The sequence below is a fragment of the Pteropus medius genome, unplaced genomic scaffold, assembly GCF_902729225.1.
Source record: "Pteropus medius unplaced genomic scaffold, Ma_sr-lr_union100, whole genome shotgun sequence".
Lineage (NCBI taxonomy): Eukaryota > Metazoa > Chordata > Mammalia > Chiroptera > Pteropodidae > Pteropus > Pteropus medius.
The window spans coordinates 4,154-15,928 of NW_024348740.1; the positions used below are offsets into that span (position 1 = coordinate 4,154).

General features: G+C 51.5%; 2 protein-coding genes across 3 annotated transcripts; both read right to left on the minus strand.

The window, feature by feature from the left end:
* Positions 1-2,035: 2,035 nt before the first annotated feature.
* On the minus strand, positions 2,036-2,617 carry LOC120616844 (RNA polymerase II subunit A C-terminal domain phosphatase SSU72-like). The gene has a single exon (XM_039880409.1). It carries the CDS (start codon positions 2,615-2,617, stop codon positions 2,036-2,038), a length of 582 nt encoding a protein of 193 aa, XP_039736343.1.
* A 5,002-nt stretch (positions 2,618-7,619) lies between these two features.
* Positions 7,620-11,283, minus strand: LOC120616843 (transcription factor SPT20 homolog). 2 transcript variants are annotated; one of them, XM_039880408.1, is made up of 2 exons: positions 8,997-11,283; positions 7,620-7,837 (listed from the first exon to the last, which is right to left on the minus strand). In XM_039880408.1, exons 1-2 carry the CDS (start codon positions 11,281-11,283, stop codon positions 7,782-7,784), a joined length of 2,343 nt encoding a protein of 780 aa, XP_039736342.1. In that variant the 3' UTR covers positions 7,620-7,781. The 2 variants fall into 2 exon arrangements, with proteins under 2 accessions (XP_039736342.1, XP_039736341.1); XM_039880407.1 differs by lacking the exon at positions 7,620-7,837 and having other exon boundaries at positions 8,869-11,283.
* Positions 11,284-11,775: the final 492 nt, after the last annotated feature.

Below are 11,775 nucleotides of genomic sequence, written 5' to 3' on the forward strand. Positions count from 1 at the left end.
GCTTCTTCTGCCAGCATCCATGAAACCGAGATGGACTAACTCGTTAGCTTGCAAGCAGGGAAAGTCTTATACCCTTCGCAGTTCTCGGCAGAGCCCATTAGAAGTGACGCGCCCTCTCGTCTAAAAGCCGAGTTCAGTGGCAGCCCTCTGCAAACTGCTCTCTCCGTGGCAAGCCGGAAAGAGGTCACTTTGGATAATGCTGCTAAAATATTTTCATAGAGTGGACAGCTCGCGACTAACAACAGGTGTTCGAGAATCCCTGATCTCTCTGCACAGGAAGTCCCAACCTACGGAAGGGTTGTCCTCTAAGGGATGATTTGTACACTTTCTTTTTTTTTTTATGCTGACATTGGTTAACGAAATCCAATAATAAGATTCAGCTGCACACTTTCACAGTAAGGCACATATATATTTACACCGCGTGTTCGCCTCTCATAGTTACATTTCTGTCACCACGTATTTGACCCCCTTTACCCCAATTACCTCCCCCCTCCCCTCTGGTAACCACTAGTCTATGGTCCATGTCCATGAGTCTCTGTGTGTTTGTCCTGTTCATTTGTTGCTTTTAGGTTTATATCCCACATAGAAGTGATATCGTGTGGATTTCAACTTTTTCCGTCTGGCTTATTTCGCTTAGCATGACTATTTCGAGGTCCATCCATGTTGTAGCAAATTGCTGTATTTCATCTCTTCTCATGGCTGAGTAATATTCCATCGTATATGTGCACCACCGCTTCTTCAGCCGATCATCTATCGTAGGACACTTTGGTAGCTTCCATGTCCTGGCCGCCGTGAATGATGCTGCTATGAACACTGGCGTGCACATATCTTTTCGAATATGAGTTTTCAAGGCTTTGGGGTAAATACCCAGTAGAGGGACTGCTGGGTCATATGGTAGATCGATTCTTAGTGTTTTGAGGAACCTCCATTCCGTTTTCCATAGTGGCTGGACCAACTGGCAGTCCCACCAGCAGCGTATGAGGGTTCCTTTTCCTCCGCATCGTCTCCAGCATTCGTTATTTCTTGTCCTGTTGATTATAGCTATTCTGACAGGTGTGAGATGGTATCTCGCTGTGGTTTTGATTCGCATTTCCCCGATAGCTAGCGACGTTGAGCACCTTTTCGTATATTTGTTGGCCATTCGATCATCCTCTAGGGAGAAGTATCTGTTCAGGCCCTCTGCCCATTTTTTGATTGGATCGTTTGTGTATGAATTTTTTTAATGAAAATAAGTTTATAAACAGCAGTTAGACCGGGCCCTAGTTTTTCCTAGACCAGCCCTCTAAACTCTTCGAGCAGCTTTAGTTTAGTGGCCGAGACCACGGGTTCTGGAGCCAGACTACCTAGATTCAAATCCTGGCCTCTCCATGAGCTAGACGTGTGCGACCTTTGACGAGTTCCATTAACCTCTACGTTCCCTCTCTTGAAAATGAAGTTAAAAACGCTCACCACCGATAGGCTCGTTGGAAGGACTGAATGAATAATGCGTGCCTCGTAAGCCACTTCTTTCCAAGCTGTTGCGATAAGCATTCGATAATCTGGCCGCTTATGTACCATTTAAATAAACCTGCTCGTCACCTGTGGTCTCGCTCATGTAACATATACTGATGGAGATGATGCGTATTACCTACTTTCCAGGGGGCGGGGCTTCCATTAGAGCAGGTATTCTTAACCCGAGGTCCATGGACACCTTTTTTCAAAAAGAAACCAACCAACAAACGAATCAATAAATTAACCCCGTCGCTGTCCTCAGGTATCGGTACGTTCCAGCCGAGTAGAGGAGAAACTTCGTAATCAATAGCCCACTTCTAAGTACAAGAGAAATGAAAACGGAACCTGACTGGTGTTAACATCGGATTTATTTGTGAGTGTGTTCTCGTTTCAAACATGCAGTTGATTCCGGTTCTGTTACTGTCCACGGGCGAAGTTCTGTCACAACGTTTTCCAGAAGAAACATCAGCAACGATGACGGATCAACGAAAGGAAGCTCGAACAGCCGGCTTCGGGAGGGGCGGCAGGCTAGGCTCCGGGCCAGTCAGTAGAAGCAGACCGTGTGCAGGAAGGTCCTGCCGCTCTTCTCCTCAAACTCCTGCAGCAGCTCACTGATCTCATCGTCCAAGTCCAGCGACTTCTGCAAGCACTGGCACAGTTTACAGATGACGAACGCCCCCAGCGTGGCCTCTTCCTCGTTGTCCGGGATGTCCACGTTGATCACGTGCACCAGCTGGAAGGTCTCCTGCTCTCTGGCGTTCAGATCTTCCACGACGTAGTCGTACACTCTCTCGTCACAGGTGAGGATTAGGTCGAAGGGGTCGTTGCAGTCCTGGAACCTTTCGGGCCGAGGCTTGATTCGCTTGTTTCTGGCCAACATGTGCAAAATGCCCTTCCGCCTGTAGAAATCCTTGTCCTTGCTAACGAGATCGTTGTACATCTGCTCGTAGGTGGTGTGGTAGTCGTAAACGTTGGGCCTGTCAGGGGATGGTCCTGGGAGCTTCACGTGAGATCCTGTCCCGAAGGACCTGACCCGGAACCCCCTTTTGCCCAGGAAGTTGTGAGCCTCCATGCTCCGGTTCTGGTTGCTCCAGCACACGACGGCCACTCGCAGCGAGGGCAGCATGGCAACGGCTGCACCGTCCGAAGTCTGCTGTAGACGAGTGTCGACACACAGGCTTGTCGCTGTCGCGTAACCAAGATGGAAGGTGCTATGACACTCGGATGCCGTGACGCCACAGGAGCGGTGCTGGTGACGTATGTCGTGGGGACGCGTGGCGCAGGCTGTGCACCATGTCCCCACGTTCTGCCCTTGTGGGCCCAGCGCGCCGGGGGCGGGCGGAGAGGCCCGCCACACGTGACCCGGCCTGCGAGCATGCGCTGCTCGGGGCCGCCTGGCGTGGCGCATGCTCCTCGGAGGTGTCGCCTGCCACCTGCCGCCCGGGCCTGTGCCGCCTCCTCCGCGGACGCTCCGAGGAGAACCGTGCACTTCAGGAGGGAGAAAAAACCCTTACAGCTGTATTTGCTCTGATGTCTCACTGAAATGCAATGTTTCCTGAGTTTACTCTTCTAGGTGAAGAGCAGCGTGGTGGTAACCATGTCTACGAACTTCTACTGACTGGAAATCACAGGGGGTTTCGTGCCTTATGTCCCTGCTCGCGGATATCTCGAAACGTTTCTGCTCATCGGTACTTTGAAATTATAGCAGGTGTTAATCCCGCCAGCAAATCTTATTATTTAATGCACTAACGAAAAAGCACGTGTATTACTTATCATAACTTGATTTAGTTCGACTTGGAGGGTAGTAGTTTAGTGTAATTGGCTTCCTTTGTAAAGCCATCGATTCTGCTTTATGCACCTGAGAAGATTCTTCTGAGAAAGGATCCATGGGTTTCACCAAACGCCACGGAGGCCGGTCGCCAGGGCGTAAGCAGCTCTGCGCGAGGGCTGAGCGTGGCCTTGCTCTGCCCGCTCCGTTCTCCCCAGCGGGACCGCCAGCCCCGCGCGGAGGGCGCTGCAGCGCCGCCTGGGAGCGAGCGGGGGGGACCTCGCTAATGACAGGGTGCGCCATTAAGAAGCCTGCTTGGCCCAGCTCTGAATCCCCCCTCCGATGTATGCACAACACGAATAAAGAGAACACACTGACGCCAGCGGTCTGACTCCTGAATATCCCTTTCAAAACGGCAGAGGTGTCGGTTATTAGCTCCCCTCAGAGGGTAACATACGGCTAAGTGACAGACCCTAATCCGTCATTTCGACCATGAACCTTGGGGGTCTCTCCCGCCCTATGGGGGGCCCTCCGGGGGCGGATCTACGTCTTGCCCTCCGAGAGGCAGTGCAGAGGACAGTGTGGTAAAGGGTCTCTGACCCCGGGGGGGCTCGGGTCCAAATCTAGGCTTGGACACCTAATAGCTGAGTGACTCTGAGCAAATTACTGAAGCTCGGGATGCCTTGTTCCCTCATTCACGATTGTACTTTCCTTATTGGTCCTGGCAACGACCGAGTGAGTTAAAAACATGTGAAACAGGACAGGGCTTAGCACGTAGTGAGAACGGGGCGGGGGCGGGGTCGAGGGGGATCCTGTATTTTATAGCCCAGGTGTTTTTCAAAACGTTTAAAGCAGCTAAGTAGATTGTCCCTGCAGATAAAACACAAAGTCTGCAAGACGAAGGATTACCTTATTAGATTTTATGGAAAAGATATTTAACCCGGAAACACTGGGCCTCTGTCAGGTTGTCCTCTCTTACCAGTGCTTTTCTCTAACAGCGGGGAGGGGGGTGGGAAGGGGTGCGGTGGGGTGGGGGGGGTGGGGGGGTCATGGTGCTTTCAGGAGGCAGCACACAACAGAAACACAGGCCGTTATTGCTTATCAGTTGGAAGGTGGGAAACGTGGAAATGGGACCCTAGAGACAGTCTGTCCAGAAAGGAAGCTGACATGTTTCTATTGCTTTTAAGAAAGAAGCGAAATTTCATGGGAGAATTGGGTGTTTTCCCCTGAATTGTCTAACGGAAATCTAGAACGGAATAATAGAATTTTTAAATGTACCATTTACAAATATGTACCAATTCTCTATGCAGATACACAAACCTGGACTTCGTGGGCCGGGCAATACTCTTCTCTCTGGAATCCTCTTTCCCTCGTCTCCGCGGTCTGTGTTCTGACCTCTGACTTGTGGCAGGTAATACGCCGCTAAAATCCTGAGGCTTCTGCTATTTCCCATTCTCTACCGTGTACCCATCTTTATATGTGTAACATCCATTACACTATTGAGGCTGTATCATCGTGGGAATCTAGCTTAAATTCTCAAGTATAAGATGACACGAGTTTTGAATTAAGATTCTCAGGAGGTATTGTACCTTTCTTTGGTTATCTGTATCCTCCCCATCCCACCTAGGGCCTAACGCATTACCGGGAACATGGGAAGTCCGCCCTACACAGTGGTTTGAATAAATATATTCTCCGGGATTTTAATCTAAGGGTGAGATTCTTTCCCCTTCGTTAGCGTGGCAGTTGCAGCGTATCACCCATCTCCATGGGGGTTATTAGAAGGATATAAACAAAGACCACAGACAGGTCGTCTGAAACAAAGCTGATTTTATTTGCTTGCCTGTGACGGGAGTGCCACACTACGCAAGCGCTAGTTCAGCGGGTGTCTCCACGCAGGACATGAAAGAACCAGGTAGAGGGCAAGAGGGAGGAAGTACATCGAATCTGGTGAGATTCTGCGTTCAGGTCCCGAGGCCGAGAGCAAACGCTTCTCTGCGATCGGACATCTCACTGACCCACTGAAAAGCGCGGGCACCGTTCTCAAAGAGGTCCAGGATGGGTTACGTCGAGCCCGCAGGGGCTCAGCGTCACTCAGATGGCATAACTGAGCTGTGTGTTTGAAGTCGACCAAAAATGCTTCTTTTCCAGGATCGAGAGCGCATTGGGACAGCTGGGCTCCTCCAGCAAGAATCACGGGTCTCCTGTCTCTTCGCTCCTCTCTTTGGAACTGCCTGACCGAATTTCCTTTTTTTTGGTTAGGGCAACAGAGAAACATGCACGTGCACTCGGGAAAACAGGCTTTATGTAGACAGGCTGCAAACTTGTGACAAAAAAACATGTAAGAGGCACACAAACACCCGTACACGAACGTTCATAGCGACATCGTTCACAACAGCCAAGAGGCAGAAGCAACCTCAATGCACAGCAAGGGAGACCATGTGAACAAAACGTGGTGTATGCAAGCGATGGGCCATGACTCAGCCATGACGGGGAATTAGCACTGATACATGTTACGACCTCATGCGGATGAACCTCAAAAACATCATGCCACAGGAAAGAGGCCAGACGCCAAGGGCCCCTATGATTCCGCTCCAGATGTAGGATTCCATTGACAGGAAATATCTAGAATGAGGAAGTCTGTCCACACAGAAAGCACACTGGTGGTTTCCGGGGCTGGGGAGGGGAGGATGGAAACCGAATGCTTAATGCCCACAGGTTTCTTTTGGGGTGGTGAAAATGTTTTGGAAGCAGACAGAGGTGGTGTTGGCACAACACTGTAAATTAGTAGATGCCACTGAACTGCACCCTTTACAACAGTTGTTCCTTATGTAAATTACAACTCAATAAAAGGAAAGGGAAGAAAGAAATCAGAAAAGTCCAGGGATCTTTTGAGTCCCATTGAAACAGGACAGGAGAAAAGACTGAGGGCGCAGGGACCGAGGAACAACTCAGGAGCACCTAGCCAGGGAAGGGAAGGGAAAAAAAGAAAAAAACAGGGCGGGGTGGGGGGTGGGGGGGTGGGAGGGGTGGGAGGAGGAGCATGAGGGGTGGATCCCACTTTGGGACTCCTGAAAGCCAAACAAACACAACTCCTTTTCAAGCCTTTAGCTATTTACTTTTTTGCAAATGAGCCAGAGTGCTAAAAAATGTAAACGATATTATAAAGAGAGAAAACAGGACGACCCAGAAGTGCCTTTTTAAGGCCTGCGGACTGACTGCAGCCTGGAGAGAAGGACATGGGCTCTGCGGGGGCACTGAGGGCACGGGAGCCTGTGACAGGAGGGCCGGGGCCAACCAGCTGGGCCCTCGGGTCTGCCCCGAATCCATTCCGCACGCTTGGACGTCTCCCATGTATGTCCTCAATAGAGGTGTGACAAGCATCGTATTTAGGTACCGCTAACATTGTTTTGCCAAACAAACTGTAAAAATGGCATCTCGCATACTCTGCACAAACCTTTGAAACTAAATGAAAAACTACCCAAGAGCATTCTGCCGAAAGATGTTTTTAACAGTTCCTAGGTCGCTTCGGCATTTCTTATGGAGAGCGAAACCGTTTTTAAAAAGCTAGCATGCTACAACACGGATGAACCTCGAGGACATCACGCTGAGTGGAAGAAGCCAGTCACAAAATGACAAATACTGTATGACTGCGCTCATGCCAAGTATCTAAAGCAGTCGGACTCAGAAACAGAAACTAAAAGGCTGGTGGCCAGGGGCTGGGGGAGAGGCAAATGGGCAGTTGGTGCTCACTGGGGATCGAGTTTCACTCTTGCAAGATGAAAACAATTCCACAGACCTGTTGTGTGACATGTAACTTTAAGTAGTTGAGATGGTACGCTTCCTGCGATGCGCTGCTTAACTAATGGAAGAATTTTACAAACCATTCCTCTTTTTAAAATAACAGTTTCAACATGACTGGTATCGCCGTTCCATTGTTTTAGAGAAATGCCTTCAGAAGTTTAAAATGAGCCTCGTCTGGATTTCACGCACTTTAGAACATTACAATAGAAATCACTCTGGGGTCACCGCCCCCACCCCCGCCCCAACGCCCGGCAGTAGCAGTTCCCCAGGCCATCTGCAGGCCCACGTCAGGGACCTGGATGAGGAAGAGGATGACCTGGATGGGTGCAGCAAGTGCCCGAACCCGGGAGGCCGTGGCCCCAGTGTGCCTCCGCCCCTAGCAGCTTCTCTTTGGGCGGGGCCAGTCCCGGACTCTGGGAGAGAGGTCACCGAGTCTGGAGAAATGACTCTCGATTCAGTGTTGCCCTTTGTGGATTTGAGACTGGGTGACACCCGAGGATGTGAGCTTCAGCTCCGTACACCTGGATCCACCCTGCTTGGTAGGGCTGTATGACTACACGTGCTGGACACTTGGAAAAAGCCACAGAGAACCACTTCTATAGAACCACATAGATTCAGTGTATCGCACGTACCTGGCAAATACGTATTAAGTATTGTTGCGTAAGATGTGCTGTGCAGGATTCTTGGGGAAGAAAAGAAATGTGAGATTCAGTTCCTGCTATCACAGTCTCGGAGTCCGGGTGGAAGACGTGACAGAAACTAAATGGCAAGATAACTCTAGAGAGATGGAAAGTAAACAAAGCATTTTCGTAAGTTTTCAAATAGTCCAGTGAGGAGGAAATGCTGCCAAATCTCACGAGACCACAGGGAAGGCAGAGAACATTAACTTAACTTAAAAGAACAAGTACAGATGTTGGAAGGTCGGAGAACAAACCGCTGATTAAAAAAAAAAGATAAAAATTACAATAGCGTGTAAGAATAGCGTTAGAGCCAGGCCAAATGACATGAGGCTTGCAAAAATTTGAGAAAAGGGGCAAATTCCTCTACACTTAAAGGAAAAGGTTCTCCTTTGGGGGGGAGGGGGAATAACATGTTAAAGTAAAATAAACTGACTATTTTTATTATTAAAGAGTAGAGTGCATACAAAGAACAGCAGTCGAAGTACAGCATGGGGCGACGGAGCACAGCGAAACACTGAGATGTTTATCTGGTGTTCAGTAAATGATAAGCTCTTCATATTCACCTTTTGAAAGGCATTTGGTACCATAAAACAAGATCTGTATCATCCAGGATGATCAGGGAATTTACAGATGTAATTATCCTCATCGCCACTAGTCATCCCTGAGAAATGGAATTCAGGCACCGTGCCCAAAAGTTAGAGATAGGCAAATATTCTTTCTTTACACCAATGGGCACAAAGGAAGTTCTGGGAGGCGTATAGACCGGTAGGCTTAATTTCAATCTCCACAGACCTGGCAAAGCTACGGCACTATTTAGTATTTTGTATATAAACACTATAAAAAGAGGCGATGACGTTTTCTAAGAATGATAAAGAAAAAAGCAACAACTAAGATTGTTTTTGTGGTAAATCAGAAATACAACAACGAACATGTTCCTCTAGGGGAAGACAATCACTGTGTCAACAACCACCACCAAAGCAATGACATGAGCAAAACAACCCCAGTTGATGAAATCAACTCCCGTTTCTATGTAAAAATCATGCGGTTGTGCTTCCGTATGAAGCCTGCATACCGAACAGTGGGAAAACTGCCACCTCAAAATAACCAAAATTGAAGTAAAGACTGCAAATCACTCGGGTCAGAGCTCCTGCGGTTTCAAAAAGAGAAAACACAGCGCAAGACTCAGGGGTCGGGAGTGCTGGGCGGGCCTCCGTTCTTGTCGCCTTCTGACTGGCTGGCCGTCTGCTGGCCCCCACCTGGCTGAGCTGTGGGGGCTGCTGCTCTTGCCACAGCCCGACGGTGCTGCACGATCCTCAACTGTACCTGCCGGGGCTGCAGCGGCTGCTGGCTGGCAGGGGACGGCTGGACCCTCTGCTGGGGAAGGCCTTGCCCGGGCCCTGTCTGGGCACAGCCACGCTGACACAGCACAGCGGTCTCGGCCTGCAGAAAACGTCCCGTTTCGCTGAGGTTGATGAGAACAGCTTGCCGGGCAGATAAGGCTGGCCTCTGACTGGCTGAACCTTGTGCCCCGGACCCCCGCGGCACTGGCTCCTGAGGTCGAGAAGCGGACGGCTGCTCGACTTCCTGCTCGGGCATCAACTGGCAGAGCCACTGCTGCGGCTGCTGGGCTGGCTGCTGGGCTGGCTGCTGGGTGTTCAGGATGAACGAACCCTGTGGAAGCCGGACTAGGGTCAAGGGCCTGAGACCTGAGGCGGTTTTTAAAAAAAACCGAACACCTCTTTGAGAAGGAGCCTGCGGGGCAGCGGGCCGTGCGTTTGCTGGCCGGCTGCTGGGCCTGACTCCCGCAGGAGCCGAGGCCCCGGCGGCGGGGCCCTGCTCGGGGTTGGACCCTCTCACCGCAGTCTGGGCTCCACCGACAGGACCCACCACCCTGACGACACTGAGGCCAGCAGGGCTGGCCCTGACCTGGGTGGCCGGGGTTCTTGGCGATGAGCTGGCAGCGGACTGGGAGGCCGCGGGAAGCGTGCTGACTCGGTTCGCTCCCACGGAGGATTCCTGGGAGAGACTTGGTGGCCTAGAAGCAGGAGCAGGAAATGGAGATTCACAAAGGCTGCTTGCCCGCTGTGGCGGGAGACTGTTGCCCGAGGAACTCTTTCCTGAGCTCGAGGGCAGTCTGATGGCTGGAGGTGCGTGCTGGACTCCCCTCCCCAGTGCAGAGGGCTGACCTGGCACGGCCTGAGGCTGTTCTGTGTCCTCCCCTGGAGGTCGGCTCACAGTGGCTGAGGCGCTGGGGCTGGGGCTGGGGCTTGTCTTGACGGGAATTCTGGTGTTGTTCTTCTGGGCCAATTCCTCGGACCCACCGACGACCCTCCCGGCGTCAGTCTTTGGCCCACATAGGTAACTGTTCAAATAGTCGTCTGTGGAGAAGTGGCAGGGTGACATCTGCCTCTCACGTCCGGCTTCTTTACGTGACCTTCTTTGCGCAGAGAAAAGTGGATCGTTAAGCGGCTGCACGAAGGTCGGCTCTGTTGCCTGGGACTGAGCGCCAGCTTCACGGCCAAGCGCAGAGCCATCTCTTAGCTTCAGGGCGGGCCGGGCTGCTGGCTGTGAGTCATCACGTTTGACAGACCTCTTCCCTTTAGCGTATTTCTCCACATCCACTTCTGAAGGGACCGCCAACTCACAGGGCCGCCGTTTCCACATATCTACATATTTGCCTTTGGAGATTTTGAGGTCATATTGCTGGCCCGCTTGACGTTCTCTGATTTTTTTGCAAGCGGTCCACGCACTCAGCTCGGGAGGGAGTGGACGAGGAGGCATCTCCTGCCGGCGATTCAGGGAGGCTGTAGAATACCGCTTGAAGTTCCTTCTCATCGGGTGACTGTTCATCTTCTGCCTGTTAAAGAGCAGCCTGTTTTCGGCGCAGGCTACTGATATAGAGGGGTCGAGACACAGTGGTTCAGCTGTGGCCAAGATCAGCTGGCTCTCGAGCAAAAGTTTGTCGTCCTGGGTCCACGTCTGGTCACCGCTGGACTCTACGATGGACTCTACGTCGCAGGCTAACGTCTGCATCGTTGGACGTAAGAGAATGTGCCTGCTCTGGTAACGGGGGCCTTCCGTATTACTGCACTGCCTATAGTCCCGTATTTCTGCTATGACACACCCACAGTGAAAAAGGTTAATTGGAGCTTTTTCCAGGAAATCCACCAAAACGGGAGGTAATTCTTCCGCGTCCAAGTATTCCAGCAATTCCCCCTTTTCATAAGACAACCGAATGGGCTCCGAACAAGATCCATTTTTTCCCTTGAGCATCAGCGAATAGCCCTCCCTTCCTGGGTACAGGTTGACCACTAAACATGGCAACGACTCTCTCTTAACGAGCTTCTCTAACAAGTTCACATTGCTCGTTAATTCCTCCGTAACCTTGGGCTCTTTCCCACATTCTTCAACATATATGTCATACAGCTTTTCATAGAGAGTTTGTCTCCCACTAGATGAGTATTTCCTTTTAGGGGGTCTCTGTTGGGCGCTTTCAATGACATAGTCCGCACGATCCAAAGCTTGCTCTAAAGCTCGCTGCATCGTGGGAGGAAATAGGGGCCCTGAAAGAAGAGAAAACGGAAGTGCGCTTGATGGAAGTGCGGGGCGACTATCCTGTCTTTAATAGCGAGGTACAGTCACGTAAAACGCCCCGATCCCACAGTGGAGGCACCGGCCCTACTTCGCAATGGACACGACACCAGGAAACCCGCTCCCCCAAAAGCGCTACCTAAAATACTTACAGTTTGGGGGACCGCCTAGACGTGTAGGAGCCTCCACCTCGCAGAGGCTCCACCTCGCAGCGCCTCGTGGCTGCAGCCTGGGCCGGAAGTGGATGTGATATACCCCTTACCCCCCCTTCCTCCTCACCCCCACTGCCCGCCTCCGTCTCCTCCCAGTCCTGGTAGTAGGTCTGCTGCCCGGCTTGCCGCGCCCGGCCCCACCGCCCATCCCACCCCACCCCGCCTGCGGGGAACGGTCGTCCGGAGCCTCCAAGCTGACTGCCTGTGTCGACTGTTGTCGCCTGCGGGGCGC